The 18,758-nt window shown below is 42.6% G+C and overlaps 1 protein-coding gene across 5 annotated transcripts in view; it reads left to right on the forward strand.

Annotated features, from left to right (window-relative positions):
* The first annotated feature begins 2,228 nt into the window (after positions 1 to 2,228).
* The window catches only part of CHCHD6 (coiled-coil-helix-coiled-coil-helix domain containing 6), a 113,437-nt gene continuing 96,907 nt past the window's right edge, over positions 2,229 to 18,758 (forward strand). For 4 of the 5 annotated variants that reach the window (XM_075762121.1, XM_075762123.1, XM_075762122.1 and 1 more), the window contains exons 1-4: positions 2,244 to 2,426; positions 4,053 to 4,185; positions 5,404 to 5,473; positions 7,644 to 7,788. In XM_075762121.1, the coding sequence (XP_075618236.1) occupies positions 2,337 to 2,426; positions 4,053 to 4,185; positions 5,404 to 5,473; positions 7,644 to 7,788 (438 nt within the window). In that variant the 5' untranslated portion in view covers positions 2,244 to 2,336. Of the gene's footprint in view, positions 2,427 to 4,052; positions 4,186 to 5,403; positions 5,474 to 7,643; positions 7,789 to 18,758 lie in introns of all 5 variants that reach the window. The other variant, XM_075762125.1, reaches the window with a different exon arrangement.

The following is an 18,758-nucleotide window of genomic DNA, read 5'->3' on the forward strand; positions in this document are numbered from 1 at the left end:
GGTGTCTTTCTCTGTTGCTTGGGAAAAGGCTTACATCAAAGTTGGAGTTGACTCTTGCTTATTTCTTGTTCTGGGCTTTGAAATGAACTCTGTGTGTCAGGACTAATTTTCTGGCTGCAGGGAGGACACGATAGCTGCTGGCAGTAACCAGCACCCCTCGGGTTCTCTTTGGCAGGGGTGTACGTGTGTGTAAGTGGAGCGAGCTTTGTCTCTACCTTGGCACTGGGACATTGTGCAATGAAACCTTACAGAGCTCCTTCCAGGTGCCCTGCAGAGCGCTGTGGGGATTGCCCTAGGAGACACTACCACCAGAGTTAACTTTGATGGCACCTTCTGCTCCTGCGTAGGTGGAGAAGTGTTTAAGTTGCTATACAGCTCCTCTAACGTTATCACAGCTGCTTCCACATCAGTGTCCCGTAGGCCGTGGGCACTGTTGGGCATCCTCAGGCTCTTGGAGATCACAGGAAGGCATGCCTCTGGGTGTGAAGTGCAGTTTTGTTTCTTTGCCCACTCTCCCTTCTGGATCTTTGCAGATGATGCCCGGCATCTGGCTGGAGTGACACCTGGAAAAGGCTTAAGGAAGGATGACAAGAAGAATCAAAGTTATGGGAAGACTTCTGGAGGAGTAATTACATGGCTGAGAACTCACCAGCCTGGAAGAGCAATGGGGCAAGTCTGTGAAACCCTGGGAGGACAGAGGAGGCAAGCAAAGAATGACTGTTCATGGGCTTTTTAAGTGCATGAAGCTGGATGCTGTCAAATGAAGTGAACAGATGGCAGATGAGAAAGAAATGAGGCTTGTGAGAGTGTTCTGGGAGGGGTCATGGTGTGACTTTAGTCAGACCTTTGCTCTTGCGCTGGATGTGTGCAGTGTTTCTGTACTGCAGAAAAACAGCTGATGGTGCCACAATGCAGTGTCCAGTGTCCTCGTCTTGAGAACTTGAGCAACAGGCCAAGTCTCCAGCATATAAGATATTACACAAATAGCAAAAAATATTCCCTGCTTCCAGGAATATGCTGTAGAAGATGCCTGGATATCATGGGGGGCAGAGAGTCCTAAATATTCCCTTAAAGCTGGCCAGAGTCCTACTGCTGAACCAAAGTGGTGGTTCCCACATTAACTGCAATGGAGAATAACCATTAAACAGTTATAACTGCTCCAGTATGCTACTAATAAATAGATAAGTAGCGTGTTGATAACAAAGCTTCGTTAAGTGTCTAGTCACAAATGCACAAAATTGTGTAGGTCGTCACGTGGCCTGTATTTCTGGGAATGCAGAAAGTTTGTTTGGATAAGATCCTTCAAAGCTGCCATTTCTCAGTCCAGCTGCTCGTGTGTTACATTATCTTCTTTCTCATTCCTTTGGTTTAGGCTGTGGATTGCCCGTGCCTGGCGACGGGGATCGTATCTGCGATGGCCTGACCCGTGCACGCGCCTGTCACGGCCGGTAACGGCACAGTTGGTAGGTCTTGCTGGGACAGGGTGGCTGAATGGAGCAGAGAGATTAATTTTGCTCACAGAGCAGCTGCTGTAAAATTGACCAGCAGTCATAGACTGTAATTTTGGTTCTAATCACTGGAGAAATGTGAACTGGCTTGTGGGGGTGGCGAGCTTCCTCGAGGACTATGGCGAAACAGCGTGTGCAAAGGGATTCCTGGTGGGGTGAGGGGGATGCCCTCACTCAGCTGTGTTAGGGGGTGCTTTGGCTCGGTGGTGCCAGGGGGAACTCTCCTGGACATCCTCGGGGGCTCGTCAGCCCGTGAATCCTCCGTGACAGACGTCTGGGTGGTTCCTCAGTCCTGGTGCTAGGAGATAAGCTTTGTGCCTTCCTGGCTTATTTTCTGTGTGGTAAGGGGTGGTTTGGTTTTCTTCCTTCTGTAACTTTGACCCAGTAAAGAAACCCCGGTGAGTCGGGTGTATGGCGGGGAGGTTTAGGAGTGGTTTGATCCTCTGGCAGGGGAGGAGGAAGCCTGGGGAGGCCAAGGGCTACAAACCGAGCCCGGAGACACTTTGGTGCCGCCATGGGTATGTCGTAGGGTGAGGGTTAAAGCAGTAACCTGTCTCGGAGCACAGCTTTCTCCGGGGTCGGGTCAGGCCGCCCGCTCCCCGGGCACTGCAGCCAGCGCAGCCGCCGGCGGCGGACTACAGCCCCCAGCCTGCACCGCGGCTCGCCGCCAGCACCGCACCAGGCTATTGGCCGTCCCGGAGCCGGCCGCCAATGGGGCGCGGGTATATTGGCAGGTGGCGGAAGGGAAGAGGTGCTCTTCGCAGCGGCAGCTCGGTGTGAGCGGGGGGCGCGGCGGGGAGAAGTGTCCCCAGCGCCCGCCCCGCCGGCATGGGGGGCAGCGAGAGCAGCCACGGCGGCAGGAAGGTCTCCTTCGGGCTGGATGAGCGGGAGCAAGTCCGGGTGCTGCAGGGCATCAGGGTGAGGCGGCCCGAGGGTGTTGTGGGGCCGGGTGATGGAGGCAGGGAGGCTGCGGGGGGACGGGGGTGGAAGGCAGGGACCTGGGCTGAGGAGGGCCCTGCTGGAGAGGCGGGGCTGGGCTGGAAGGGGTGAGTGGGGAGAACCAGCAAGGAGGAGAGGAGCAGAACTGGACGGCAGTGCTGGAGGAGTAGGGGGTTAGAGAGGCGATGGGATGACGGGAGTGGTGGGGGAGGAGGGCTGAGTGCCTGAGCGTGGCTTTTCTTGAGCAGCAACACACCAACGCTTTATCCCCTTCCAAACTGCTCTCAACCCTCCACCCCTCCTCACTGTTAAATGACCCCATCTTGCCCCTGCCTTGTGCTTTGCCAGCAGTTTGATGCTAAAGATACTGCCTGGTTCTGAGGGCATCCGAGAAGAGACACTTCAGCCCTTATTGATGATACCAAGAGCCTTGGCAAAGCACTGCTGTCTGACCGTGCGGGGAGATAAGAGGTTGTGGAGATCAGTGAGGATTAGGGGTGTTTCTAGGAGGAGCAGTGGGAAGCTGCTTCTTGAACTTTGATCGGACATCTATGTATGTGTGTTGTGAAGACAAGCCCTGGAGAGTGGTGGTGGGATTACTAAGGAGCATTTTTTTTCCCCCATCAAGATTTCTCTCCCTGTTCTTTATCAGTTATTTAAGTTTGGGGTTTTTTTTTATTACTACCATCAATTTCTATTGCCGTTGCTTCTTCATACTTTTATCTGTTTTCCCTTAAGATTTGTCTGAAATGACCTTGCTGAGTGAGTTTTGCTGTGATTACTTATTTTTTATCTAATTTTGTCTAATCATTTGACAAAAGTTAACTAAGATTGTGCCAATCTCCTTTTTAAAGTGTTTGATGGAGGTAAAGTAGTTCTTGCCTGATTTCTCTTTATGGGACACAGGTGTATATGTGGGGCCTTGCAGACTCACCCTCACCTGCCACAGATGCAGTTTGTTTGATGTTTTAATTTAGTTAGCTGCTCCATCAGCATCTAACTGATGGAACAAATGTGGTTTCATTGTTACTGGTCTATTTATGACCTCCAGGAGCTCAAGATGAAGATGCCCTATGCATCTTGTGACAGCCGATTAGGTTAAATAGGCCTTTCTGTTTGCCTTCCTGAAGTAAAAGTTTTTGTTTTCCTTTTTTTCCTTGATTTGTTTGTTTTGTGAAACAAAATAATCATTCCCCGTTCTTAGTATCAAAGAGATTATTTGGGTTTTTTGTGGCTGTGTATATAAAAGTAGTTTCACTGAGCCTGCTTTTAACTAAGGTTGACTTTTTATAGGTTTGTGTTTTTAAAAGACAGTTCCCATAAACAGCAATTTGACTTGATAACAATGACATTGTTCAGTGAAGCCTTTAGGGCTGGTAAATTTGGAGGTCTTATCACTTACTGATAGGGTATGTTTTTTTTAAATGTAAAGTCAATGTACAGATGTTTGTCACCTGGATTTGAAGGACCATGGCATTGAAATGTTGTAACTGACCATGGTTTTGCAATAGCCTGGAAACTAACAAATGGGAAGTTTCTACTGTGAAATGTATATACGTTAAGAGTTGACTTGGTTAATTTCTTTCCCATGTATGTATGTTTCAGCTCTCAGAAGATGTAGTGAACCGAATGAAAGAATCTTCTCAAAGTAAAAAGGACAACCAGAGATCTCCCCATTCATCCAATGGCACAGCTCCATCTTCACCGGCTGCAGAAGGGAAACCCAAATCTCCTACAGGTACTGCCAGTCCCTCTCAGGTCTACTGACTGTTCCAACACGCTTTTCAGTAGGGCTGCCACTGGATGTTATATCTGCATCTTTTCAAGACTAGCTTGTTGTGAGAGGAGCTCTTTGATTAGCCTGTAATGCTTTTCTGTATGTAGATATCAGCATAATTGAATGCGTTGGATGTTACGGTCCTCTTACATCATCTTTATGTTTCTGAAAGGTAGCCATGTCACCTGGCAGTTGGAGAAGCTGAAATGCTGTGGTTCTAGTTCTGTTGCTGTGTGACCTTAAGTAAGACAACTTGTTTTTCTAGATCCTTTCTTTCTCTATCTTTGGAATACCACCCTTCTCAAATACTTTAATGAACTTGTATCACTTTGTGAATGCTTCTGGGATTTCAGATGAATATGCAATAAGCAAGGTAGAATTTTCTTATTTTATCTTTCATTTCTGGCAAGCTGACTTGTTGGTTCCTTTACATCCACAGGGAGTATATTGTGGATGGGTGGGGAAATACTGCTTTTGGTTCTTTGGAAATAAGCTCATAGGGAAGGATATACCGACTAAGCACAGCTTGCCAAGTGGATGGTGAGAACTTGGTTTCTGAACTTATCTTTCTCTACAGGTCAGAAAACTATTTGGTTTCTGTTGGTTCTCAAATATACTTTGTTTAATATACGTTATCAGTGTGGATTTGTCTAAGGCATCCAGACTAACATGAAGTTAGGGAACCAGGCCTTTGCTGTTGAATATTTGCTTGCTGTTAGCCTACATCTTTCCTGAAAGTGGATTTGGCCTAATGGATGGTCTGAACTCCATCAGATAATTTCATCTTCACTTGTGGGATCCTTTGTAATTACCTGGAAACCAGGAGATCAATGGGAATACTTAATGGAACTACAGGAACGAAATGGAAAGTAGGACTAAAACTATGCTTATGTTTCAGTATAAAGCAGGGGTTTGAGTGGTTAACGTCCTTACCTAAAAGTTTCTGTAGTGTGCCTTGTTCAGTGTGCCTTGTTGAAGACAATGCTGTCAGTGTTTCTGCTTCATGAATTCAAACTCCATACACTGAATTTAAATTTTCTTGAGACTTTTCTAGGTGTCTTGTTTTTTGTTCTTGATTGGATATCACTCACATATGAAATACTCTCCTTAAATAACTTATGATGTGATGAAGGACTATGCTTTGTATTATAGTTGTCAGAGTTTTCTGTTCTTTTCTAGGAATCCAGCCACCAATGTCAAGTGACTTTGATCAGAAGTCTTCTGCTGCAGAGCAGGAACTGTACAAGAGGTGAGGTTGAAGTTCTTGAAAAAGGCAATAGTTTACCTCCTTTTGGACTATATATATGTATGTTTTAATTCAGTCGGAGTGCAATGCCTGAGAATCCCCTTTGAAGCCTTGTTCAGTTAAGGGCCATGCATGGGACACACTTTTTTCTTCCCTCTTTTAAGGAAGCCTGTCCCTTAGCCAGAGAGAGCAGTCAGGGGAGCTGTGGGCAATTGGAATGGTGTTTGGAGAAACAGGGAGGGCCAATGTAAAGAGTTGGTAATTATGGAAAACTTCTGTGATGTGTATTGAAAGACCAATAGAGTGTAAACTTCAGTACAGTTGCCTTTTCTGAGACAAGTGAAGGAGTCTGTGTCTGATACTTCCCTTAGGGATTTTGGAATCTCAAACATGGCGATGGGTTTAACTCCATTTACACCTAAAATAATCGTATCTGTCTTTTATGTATCTGATTCCATTCCTCCTCCTTTTCCTAGACTAGACATAATCCCTGTCACCCAGTACTAGTGCTATGGATTATTCATCCAAGAGTATTTTAATTTATTAATAGAGAAATACTTGTGAGGATGGGGTAAGGGTGAGAAAAAAATTGCAGAAGAAAACTGTCCTTTTCTCTTTGTAAGAACCACAGCAGTCTCCTAGTGCTCAGCATTACAAGGCAGTGAGAACTTCAGTTCTGTGTAACTCAGTAGCTTTCTGTAATAAAAATGCTGACCTGGTCTGTCTGTGCATTCTTAAAGATGCTGTAAAGATCTTCCTGTTAACAATGACAAGCAGTCTCTGTGCGTGGTGGTGGTGATTTTAGTATTACAACTGACTTGCCAAACCTGTTGAAACAAAACCCTGTTGCATCAATCACACTGTCCTTAGGAAAGTCAGAGGTTGAACCAAGGAAGTCTCTGGAAAGCTGGTTCACTTTCTTGGGGACTGTGGAATCAAAATTGCTGGCAGTTTTCAGTGCTGAGCTACCGAACTGGATCCCAAGTACCTGATCTGGGAAAGGAGAGATAGGGGCAGAAATGCAGCGGGAAGGTAAGCAGGGAAGACAAGAAAGGGAGGAGCAGCTTGTATGAGTGTGGCTCAACTGTGTAACCAGAACCAGACCTGGCTGGGCTGAAACGCATCCTGAGAAAGTTTGTGGATGGCACCAAATTGAGGGAGTGGTCACTGCTCTGTGGAGGGCACATTGCGGAGGTCCCTCTGAGTGGCAACCTAGAGGCAGAGGGAGCTGCATTGGCTTAGCCTGGAGAAGAGATGGGATGTAACTGTTGTTTTCAACTTCCAAGTGGTGTTTTGGAAGAGGCAGTGCCAAACCGTTCTCAGAGGTGCATGCTGAAAGGAGAAGAGGCCAGGGACACAAATCACAGTGAGGAAATTCTGTCTGGGTATAAGGAGCAGGGGAGGAACCCCAGTCAGTCAGTGACAGCAGTGAAACACTGGAACATCTTGCACCAGCAGGATATATAATCTCCACACTTGGAGATCATCAAACGTTGATTGGAGAAGGCCCTGAGCAACCTGATCTAACCTTGAAGTTAAGTATGCTTTGAGTAGGAGGCTGGAATAGATGACCTTCAGTGGTCCCATCTAACCTAATTTATTCTGAGATTCACTTCATGTTAATCTCTCTTTGCTTGCATATGGGATTTTCAAGGCTCAAATTGGACAAAATTTACTTTGTGGCAGTCTGAGATTCAGGTGTCCAGGCTATGAACTTGATGACGCTGTGTCTTTCAGTGCTAATGCTACATTTTAATTGATTTTTCTTTCCATTGTGAAGCAGAAGAGCAGCTTTGTCAGGATAACTCCTTTTAGTGTTGTACATCTCTTGATCTTTTCTAAAGCAGTATCTATTTATTTAGCTAACTACTTTCTATTCTCACTGTTCTCAAGTGATAATTACGTACTTAATAGAGCTAAATATAACCGATGTATCAGCTTATATGGTACAAAGTCTACTGTTGTTGCCAGAGCTGTACCTCACTGAAGTTGCAGGTCATGTTTAAAGTTTGTTGGACTCTTGAATTCCAGCTGATAATGGAGGGGATGTGAGCAGACTCTGTGTCAAATAAATTATGGGTTTGTGATTTGGCTCTAGGCAGGGATAGTCCATGCTAAGCCATGACCCTGTTACCAGAAATCTGCTGATCACCTCTGTTTGGCGCTCATACAGGTATGAGCGAGAACAGGCACTGGTCCAAGAGGAGTTGCTCCGGCTGGCCAAAAGAGAAAGGGAAGCAGCCAGCGAGGCCTTGAATACTGCCCTTCAGCGGGAAAGGAACAACACTAACGAAGAGAGGCAGAGAGTGGCCCAGCTGGTGAGTAACAAAAAACTCCAGTACGTTTCTGTACGGGACAGGCTAAAATCTCTCTGCTTGAGGGGATTCATTAAATGTCACTTGGGTGATGAAACTTTGATTTAGGCTAAAGCAGTCATCACCTCCCAACTCATCAGTTACGTTTGGCTTACAGCATAGCTGGCAAGCTACACCTGCAGCATGTCATGCAGTGATGCTAAGGCCAACCTTGTGGGGAAAGTCATGAGCAATGACTGTTCTGGGGACAGCTTTACCTGTGGTATGCATATATAGGGTCGTTGTCTGAGCTAGAGAGCTCTTTTAAACTATCAACTGTATGAAATGAATACAGGATCAGATTCTGCTGACCTGATCTATCCTGAAACTTTGCTCTGTTTTCTAGAGTGTAAGTGTGCAAATACCCAAATTAATAAAGAGTAACGATGAGTTCAGTTGTGTGACTCTGTTATGATGCTGGTAACAGAAGAACTGTTATAAAACTGCCAAGTATTGTAACATTTTGAAGAAGGCTTAAGATTGATTTTTAGGGACCAGGAAGCATAAACCCCTTTTGTACACACCACTGACTCCCAAAACAATCTCTTCTTGCCCAGTAAGACAGACTTATTTTTGGGGACTTCTGGCTGCTGCAGCCTTTACTATTAGTCAGGCACCTTGGTGTTGCTGAGATAACTTGTTGGGTTATTGTCGTACCAGCAGTGAGAAGGGCAGTGATGGAGGCAGAAGCGCACTGGGACCAGACTCAGCACAGTGTTGTCATTTGGTGCTTATTACTTACATGATACTATTTTATATTGTGTTCTTTTAAATACTAAGATTACTATGGCAATGGTGTACTGCCTGTAAACAATGCAGAGTCTTACTGGAACTGCAGTGGTATGAGGTGTCAGGGTGTGACAGCAAGGTAGGACTATGCTTGCCACAGTGAGATAAAACTGTCTGTTCATTTAGACTGTGATGTTGAAACTTTGTTGAGGGAACTAGACTAAGAGTAATTCTCCTTGCCTAGTACGTACTGAAAAGATAGTTGAGGGAGAGGACAGGCTTGAGTAATGATGGTCTTTATTGTGTTTCTTCCATCCTATCGATCTATTGCATTCCCTTGATTTAACTGAAGAATCCTTCTACGAGCATATTTTTTTCTATATGTTGAATGGTAATAGGCACAGCTTACCCAGGCATGTGACTTGGCTGTGGAGCATTTTGAGGTTGTTCTATGAAGGCATTTTGGGGGTCTGAATAAATAAAATTTATATAAGAATGGCCATACTGGTTCAGGCAGAAGGTCCTTCTAGCTATAGCCCACCTCTGACAGTGATCTATAGCAGCTGCTTATGGAGAGCATGAGAACAGAGCCAAATGTATAGCAATATTTCCCACCTGTATACCCTCACAACTTCTGCCATTCTGGGGCTTAGAGGCTTCTTTGACAAGAGGTATTTTCACCTTGGTGGTTAACAGTCCTTGATGAAATTGTCTTCCAGGAATTTGTTCGTGTTTTTGGACCCGTTGCTGCTTTTTGACTCCCTGATAACGTTTGCATGTGGTTGGGCTGCTGGTAGGTCTCTGAGATTGCTGTCCTGGGTATAGCTTGTGAATGGCTGCTGTGTCACAGGAAATTTCCTCTTGGCAGATTGTACCCTAACCATGGGTAGGTGCATGACTGAGCTTTAGAGTAGTGATGTCTGAGGCAGGTGACTGCTGTTCCTCTGCATAGGACATCTGGGTCAGCAGATGCAGTATTAACTCTCTTTCCACTAGAAAGAGAATATTCCCTTTATGAATGCAATTAACAGACTTCTGTAAAGAGGCAGCGGAAGAAGCTAGTGGATTTATTGTCCGGTTGAAAGATGTGGCCCGGCTCAGAAGTAGACCCCTGCCCTCCTGCAGTAAGGTGCAGAGTAATCCTGGAGAAATCCCCTGTGACTAGCAGAGTCAGACAATGTTTGTGAAATGTAAAGAGGGCACTTCTAAAATGAGTTGGGACCTGACCTCTAACGTACAAAAGCTGTTCTATTATTTGAATTAGCTTTTAATCCTACAATGTCGCATACCCAGATATTGCATACTTGATGTTCTGCAAAAGTCTGATCAGACTCTACTTGTGTAACCCATAAGGGATAAGTAGTGACCGTGGAGTGTTAGTCCAGAAAGTGGTGCAAGAATGAGAAACTGTTAAATTTCATTGCTCTTTAACTGTCTCTTGATCAGTCATAAATTTAAGATCCTTAAAAATGGAATAGTCTAGCCTGTCCTTGCAGAGATGAGGTCAAAGCTATTGTCTGTCGGCTTCTATATGTCTTTCTAAGCAGGAACTGTTTTTGCCAGCATTTTAAATTATTGAGATCCCTATCAGACTTGCTTTATCTCAACTACAGTTTCCTTTTGGGTATGGTTACCTTATTGTATTGACTAAATCCTACTCAAATCATATCTGTCCTTTGTTTTCCTTTATTTGGAATAGGGCTTGACCGTTTCTTGCTTACTCTAATGCTTTTTAGCCCCAGCATATGAGGCAAATGATGGGTGCGAGCTGCTCTTTCATCTCTAATCTGAAGGGTGCCAGTCTTCTCTTTCAGGTAGAAGATAGCAGTGGAACTCTAGGTACCTAGTGGTAGTGCAGGTGCAGATGTCACTGGAAATTATGTGCTTAGATTTATAAGAGAACAACTTCCAGGGCTTCTGTTGTTGTGACCTACTAGGGAAAATGGGGCAAGTCCCATGGAAGAAACAACAAATGAATAATTTGCTTCTAGCAGCACTTAATTTAGTAAAAGTTGAAAATCATGCCATGTATAATTAGAAAAGTTTTTTATTTATTTTTTAATATTGCAGTAAAATCTTGAGCTGCCCTGTTCCCTTTACTAATCACCAAACTATTGGTATGTTGCCTATTCTTGTACAGTTGTCTTCAGTAGTGCTGCAATATTCTCCTTTAATGTTACCACTTGTAGACCATAAATCGAAATGATAGTTGTATTTTGAAATGATTTCATTTTGATTATGCTGAATGTCGTTTGTCATTTAATTTGTTCTTTACAATTTTTATTCACTGCCTTTTATTATTTGCAGTACTGCTATGAAGCACTTCTTCAATCTTGTTATATAGTGCATATTCCTGAAGAGAGTGTGGACTAGAGCTAACCTTTGATAGGGAACTTGCTGTCAGCTCCAGGGGCCGGTTACTTCATTTATGGGGTAGGGTGCAGATTAAAACTTATTGTTGTTTTTTTGATTTGCGTGTTGTTGGGTTTTTTTTTCTTGAAGTAGTGCACTGGTTACAAGAGGGATTTGGAGTTAAGTACCTGGGTCCTGTTCTACATTTTTGTCTTCATCTTTCTTTTTCTTTTTTTTTTAATGACTTTCAACAAGATACTTAGCTTCTAGATGCCTTAGATTTTGAGTTAAGTTTTAGTTAAGAAGCAAAACAGCTCTGTAAGTAGAAACACTGCAGCATTCATTTCCCTCTTTGAGTGAATATGACTTTTGATTAACCATGGGGGACTGGCTCAAATAGAAGTAGTCTGCTAAGCTGCTGCAGAAGAACTCTGACTAATTTGTATTAGAGATAAAATGTTTTGTTCGTACAGCACTGCAGGATCATGGTGCTGACTGGACTCTCTGAATAATTTAATGCTGTGGGTACTTACAATACAACAAGGATTATATGTACAGTACTTCACAGCAGGGCCGAGGGTGTTTGACTAATGCTTGTAGTGTGCCTTAAGTCTCGTGTGAAATATCCAAGAATTAATACAGCTATCTTTAAATCCCTTTTTATTTCTAGCATGAGGAACTTCCAAAGTTGTCATAGTCAAGTTATTTAATTGCTTCGCTGTGTTGTGAATAGACTCACCTTTCCCTTGTACTAGGAGTCTTTCCTTTTCCATTTCCAATTAATCAAAACATCTTCTCTCAACTAATCAGTTCTTTTGGCTTTCTTTTTTTCTCATTCTTACCAACAAAAGAAACTTTGCAAGCAAAGCTGCTCTTTTTTTCTCCTTTCTGCTTTTGTAATCTCCTAAGGCTGTGCAGCATGTGCAGCGTATGCATCATGAGCCTCATGGAGCCAGTGACTCCCTGCCTGATGGTTTTTGCTGAAACCTTTGAGACAAATCAATGTGGAATGGGGATGGAGAAAAGCAGAAGCTGGGGGGGGGAATAAATGCAATTAAGCGAAGACATCTCATTACTACTCTAGAAAGGGAGGATTATAACTTATAAAATAGGAGGATCTCATTTAGGGGCCATGTGCGCCTGTGTTATCGGGACAGAGGGAGAGCAAATAGAATAAATGAAATTAATACTTTGAAAAGAAGCATTACCCGGATTTGAGAATTGAACTAATATGATTTGTGCAAAGCCCTGAAGTTCTTATCTCCCCATTTAATACCCCTAGGATAATGGCTTTGTCAGAGTTATTGACCAAAAGTCGTCATCTTCCTTCCCACTTTGAAAGAATGAATTCAGAAATGAGATGATGGTAGGACAAGCTTTGCACCATGATAAGCTTTTTCAGACAAGACTGATGGGCATTGGTTGCTGCGTGAAAACAGACTGGACACAGAATTCCTAAATTGCTGGGAAAGTGTTTCTCCAGCTGTTGATGATGGATGGCTTACTATTCCCAGCGTTCCTGGTCATGCCCTGCTCACTGGCTTGCTGGATGGCAACCTTTGCTTTCTGGTGGCTCCAGCATTGCACTGTTGTGATTAGTGTGGCCTGGAATATAATCATGGGAGGAAACATGGGGATTTAGGGTTTGTCTCTCTTTGCTCCAGTAGTTGATTATAATTGGTCATAGGCTGTCAGATTCTTTCAGATGATTTCTTGCTCAGAAATAATCTCTTTGCTCTTCAGAGCCTCTCATCTCCTGTTGATTCAGGAGAGAAGGGCTGAAGGAAGAATGCATGAGTGGGAATGCCTTTGATCAGGGCAGTGGGTTTTGGTATTGGTGTCATCTTGTGAATGTAGGATTCTGAACTCTTGGGCTTTGCCTGTGGCATACTTTGGAGGCTTCCACCCTTGGTTTAGTGTATATTGGTCTGCTGACATTTTCACTGGTAAGTTTTCTTCTCCATTCCAAGGAGTGTAGAGGTAAAATTGCTTAAAGTTGCTGAAAGCAGCATAAATAGCTCATTCATAGATTGATACAATGGAGGAGAACTTTGGTAGTAGTAGGGGAGTGATCAGGTGGAGTAGTGTTTTCTTTTTGGCCTTGTAGGGGTGGAGGAATGATCTAACTGGCCCATTCATGGAAAGTTTTATTTAGATTTCTTGTCACTGATGAAGCTTCAAGCCAATCTTGCTTACATTTTTTTTTGCTGTGAATTGCCTGCTGTTGTTGAGCTGTAGATGCTTTTAGATAATGGTGCTGAACATGGTTTAGTTTTGTTAAGGCTTTCATTTACTTTGTGATAAGCTGGGGATCAGCTTCATCCTGGCTGATTAACCACAGGTAAGCAGCTCTAGATTAGACTGGGTTTTTGTTGTGTGTAATCTCGTATCATTGTGAGAAGCTGGAGTGACTGGCTGAGGTCCAGTAGTAGCGTGGTGTTTGAAACTGTGACAGCATGGGGCTATCAATGAAGTGAGACTGCTGGTCACGCCTCTATCATCAAAACTTGTCATTTTTCCTCCCTATTTGTTTGAGTTGATGTAATGAAAGGTATTGTCTCTGTGAGCTTTGCATTATTGTTTGGATACTGCTCACATTAGGGCCAGTTTTGGTGGTCCTGTTTGCAGCTGAAATGTAGCACACTGCTAAACCCCTTTTCTTTCTAAAGTTGGAAGCCTGTATGTAGGAAGTAGGTTGGTTCTGAGAGGAGACATTGCTAATGCAAATCTTAGGGTTTAGTGGTTCTTTAATTTCTGTAAATGTTTCTTGATTGGAGTTTTTTGCAGGTGAAACAGCAAACATTGATTTAAATAAGAAACTATGGAGGCCTGTTTTAAATAATAGTGCAAAATGAGTAAAAAGCCCATTCAGTTATTTTTCTCCAAGTTTGATTTTTCATTGATGTTACAGTGATTAGCAACAAGTATCTGCATGTGTTTATTAAAGGAAGGACACCTTTTTTCAGATTAATTTTTATATTTTCTTTAGAAAATGACTTTAGTTACTAGAACATTAATTCCCATGTAGTGTGAGTACTGCCAGTTGTGGGGGTGGTACCTCCTGATGAGTGATGTTCCCTGCAATTTGGCTATTTGCAGAGCATTCACGTACTGTGTGTCAAACTCACCTGTACCTACCTGTAGTGCATGCAAAACCAGCTTGGGAACTCTGACTAGGTTAACAGGAGTGCCATTATCTTTGGTTATAAGTTGCAATGCAGTTGTTTTTTATTGCTTTCACTAATTGAATAAAACTGCCTTTTAAATGTGTTGATACAAATGGAAAGATAGTTTTTTTGTTTAAGCCTTAATGATTTATTACAAAATGTTGCAAGCTATTGATAGGGAGATTTAAATAGTGAGGCTGAGTAGCTTCAGACCTTGTTCTTCTATCCCTCTCATTCTTGCCATCTGAGCTAAGAAATACTTTTCTAGACTTTCCTTTGAAGAAAACGTATTAATGCATGGAGTCTTTAAAGTTAGTGGTCTGTTGTTCTATAGTCTCTGGCCAGAACATTTCTCTTTTTCCCCCAAAGTTGGGTTCCTCTTTGGCTGCTGCCTTCTGCTGTAGAAACGGGTGCATTTCTGCAGTGAAAGAATGCTTTTTATGAAACCATTAAACATTTAAGAGATCCCTATAGAAAATAATCTTGCAGTATTAAATGGTGGAGTTTGAAAAGGTTTGCATTAAATTTAAGCTTGGCATGGTGAGGATCTACATGTCTTCTACCTCCAGCAAGCTAATAACTTCTGGTCTCTGGACTGTCAGTGACATCTAAATTTAACTAAGGCAGTTTTGGATAATGTGTACTAGAATGAACCCAGAAAGTAAAAACAAAGCCAAACCAAAAGAAAATCTCCTCTTTCTCCATCTTCTCTTGAGGAAAGGCAAAGCTGTTATCTGGCTGAGGGTAAGATGCTGCATGTGTACTCCTTATTTTCCCTGCTGCTGCTGCTATGATTTGTCAGACATTTATAACATTTTTTTAACAACTTCCAATTTCTGCAGCTTGTCTTTTATCTCCTGACTCTGAAGGTTAATTTGTGTTTGGAGAGTTTTTGCAGATTTCAGCAGCTGATGGTCGTTTGAGCTTCTCATTTTTGTAGTCTCTTGGGCTAAGGGACCTTATCACAAGGTTGGCCTCTTTTTAAATCCTACGGCTGCAACAAATTGAAGTTGTCTGTGGTGCTGCCTACTTCTCCTGTCTTGTCTTCAATTCTCCTGGGCCCGTATTTCACTTTTTTGTGTCTACCAAGTTCATATACTTCACAGAAACTTCTTCCAGATTCATTTGTTCTTAGTGTTACTGTAAAGCTATTCCATTGTTTAAGAAGCAAATGACAGGATTAGCCTTCCTTTTCCCCTATGTATACCTACAAAATATTCAATTCATAAAGAAATAAGAGAATAATATGTTGATATCTTTCCATGAATGGTCCAGCAAAGCTAGTAATGCATCTTTTTTTCCTGCCAGACTACTGTGGAGTAGTAGAATTCTGTTCTAATTTTGGGGGCATAAGCAACACAAATTTGGTAATGCATCAGGGTGTTTCAGTATGTTTTCCTTTCCTATGAGCCAGAGTTAAACGTGGTATGGTTTGTGGTATGACATTGTCATAGGTATAAAGGCTGAGAGTTATAAGAATGTAGTTGAACTTTATTTTTGGATTATGTTTCTGCTTGTCTGTGTTTTGAGGATTTGGGATATTACATATCTCTAACTTTGTATTTGGTGATAGCTTTCCAGTATTCATTGTATTCTATCAATAAAATGACAGTGTTTGAATCTTGAATCAATGATCCTTGATCACTGAAAATTGTCTTGATGTTTCTGAGTGGAAAGTGTTATTTAAAAAGAGAGCAAGATTATGAATTTAAAGGGCTAATATAATAGCTATGAAATAAGTTTGCACTGAATGGAACACTTTGATTGCTTTTGCGCTCTGAGATGATGAGGATGTGAGGTAGGTGACCTGCCACTGGATGTAATTTCTGTCATATTCCCCAAATGCCATGAAAACTAGCTTTGATGCTTCTACCATCTCTTCTTGGAACCTTAATGTAAATGTCTTGATGTGATCCTCGTTGACAACAGAGGGGTGGTAAAGAAGATACCCGAGATGGGCAGAGTGTTCTGCACCGGTGGTGTGAGAGAGAAACAGTGCGGGGTTCTTTCTGGGTCTCAATAAGAAAGGCTGACAAGTGGCTTAAAATAGCTGTTTTAATAAGATATAATAGAAAGATGACTATAGATAGCAAGTAAATCTTATGACCCTTCAGATCCTGGGAGCCCTGCTTTCATGCAACATTGGACAGACCCGGGATGGATTTTCCCATGGCGTGCTGTGCATATGGAGAGGTTCCTCCTTTTTTTTTTTTTTTTTTTTTTTTTTAATTTGAGCAATTATATTCTTACAAGAAAACAGCTCTGTTAATAAAGGATGCTCACAAGAGAACATCTTGCTGTTCCTTTAGATAAAGGTAAGGTCCTGCAGGGGCCAGTACTGAGGGGCAGCTGCCTGCAGGCTCTGTTACAATGCCAAGGAATCTGTGCAGCACAGGACAGGCCTGAAGGCCATGCTGTATCTGTGTGTGCACGGGCTCAGGTTAGCTGTTCTGTGGACCACTACCTCCTTGGTGCACAGTGATCTTCCGATCAGGGTCACTACATTCCACCCCTTCATCCACATACAGTTTACCTTTCTCAGATAGGTAAGTTACCGATTATATTAGCAGTTCAGCTAATAGGAAGTTTCCTGATGGGCTGGAATGCAATCTGTGTGATAACACCCATCAGTGCACAGCACAGACTGGCATGAGGTATTCCAGTGGGTTATCATACAGCAGCTGCTCATGGTAACATACGGGCTTCTCAACTCTCAAGTACCATGCCCAGCAGAGCAAACGTGTCCAGTTCAAGATCACGTTTCCTCAAATACAATGGCTTCCACAAGTCTCCCGGTAGAAATAGCTTTGTTGGATTGTACTAGGAAGATGAAGCTGAGTGCATGTGGTATAATGGGAGAAATAAAAATATGCACTGATGTTATTTCTTTATTTCTCACCTTAAAGTTAAAACAAGAGTAAATTTCACTGAGGCTTCTCCAGTTTGTTTATACCCTCTGCTACAGTTGGACATCCTCAAACCTGCTTCTGTTTGCTGATTAAGTTTATTTGGATACTTGTTTGCTTTCCTCTCCCTCCCTCTTTCTCTCTCTTTTTACTTTCCCAAAACTGCAGGACGGTTTGCTCTTGCTGCCTCTCCTCGTTGGTGGTGTTATCAGGCACGTGTGCAGTGGGTGAGATTGCAAACGCCACTGTTCTCCGGGATTCTAAGCATCAGACAATGTTTTACACGGTGTCCCATTCTCTAGCTGGCTGGTTGGACATGATGTTGGTACCTTATCTTCATGCTGACACACACTGGACATTAATAGAAATACATTGCTGAGGCACATGTGTGGAATTTCAAGCAGCCTTTCTAGCTGTGCTTTAGATAGTCTATTGTGTGCTTAACCTCTTGGAAGGGGTTTTGATGAGAAACGCATAATGTTAACTCTTGGGCAGCTGGGTGGACTCTCTGAGTTTCTTATTACGGTCAGCATAATATCTTCGTAATTACATGCTGCTTATGTATTTTGGAGTTTCAGCAGTTTAAAACCTGTATTTCCATGAGCAACATTTCTCCTTCCTAATGCAAATTTTTTGGAAGAAATAGCTGTGTGTATTGCATGTGAGGAGGAGGTAGGAAATTCCATACTGCAGAGGGAAGTGAGCTGCCAGCATCCTTGTTTAGCTTTGTCTAAAATCTGTCCCTGTATTATTTTTGGCTCTATGATTGCCTTATATCAACTAAAAAAATGACCTGGATGCAACTGTTGCTATTTACCAGAAATTCTTTCTGCTTTTGGAGCACATCAGAATTTTTGTTTCCTTTGTACTATATGTGTATACTTTCTCTGTTTGTTTGTTCTGACCATCTGCAATTATCTATATTATTTATGAGTACTGAGTAAAACATGATGAAAAGTAGCTTCTTAAATGGGGCTGTACTGAGGGGGAGGAAATGAGCTGATGACTTTCTCTTTGATTTTTAGACAATGAAAATAGAACACCTGCAAGCTTATGAGAGAGGGAAGGAATTAGAGAGCTGGCTTTTTTCCCATCTGTGTGTAACACTGGGGGTTTAGAGCCTTTTTAGCCTCCAGGACTTCGTGATAATGGGCAAACTTGAAGGATGATGCAGCAGTCGAGAGTAAAAATTGATCAGACAGAGTATGGCTATGTGTAATTACTGACCAAAAGAAAAAAAGCTTCATAGTTTAATACCTACTTGAATAGTACATTAGACTAAGGATACGTTTGTTAAATAACCAGTACTCTTCCAATTAGGACTGAGAGCTTGCCACGTACATTCACTGGATCTTCAGCCTAATGCTTTTGCCATGGAAAAAGTGGTTCACCATCTAGCAGATGACTTCAAGCCCCTTTCTTTTTCTAAACACATAGGCTCGTATTGCTTCTCTCTCCTTTTCCCTTCTCTCCAGCCTCTGAGCAGAATGGATTTGTTCCTCAGTATTCATCTTGCTGTAGCTGTAATTGGCACTGTCGAGCTAAAACTGTGACTCCCCCTGTAGCTTCCAAACTTCCAATACACAAATGGTTCCTTACAAAAGCTATTCTCTTTCCAGCTGAGGACCTGAGCAATCAGTCATTTTTGTATTTTCATATGATATGCTCTCCTAGTTCAGTAGCTAAATGTGGAAAAAGGGGGATTGGGAATAAGGGTATGTTTAAAAAAACAGAACACACCCCACCCCCACCCCCCCCCAAACAAAAAAGCCACCCCAAA

This window comes from Balearica regulorum, chromosome 10 (assembly GCF_011004875.1).
Source record: "Balearica regulorum gibbericeps isolate bBalReg1 chromosome 10, bBalReg1.pri, whole genome shotgun sequence".
Taxonomy (NCBI): domain Eukaryota; kingdom Metazoa; phylum Chordata; class Aves; order Gruiformes; family Gruidae; genus Balearica; species Balearica regulorum.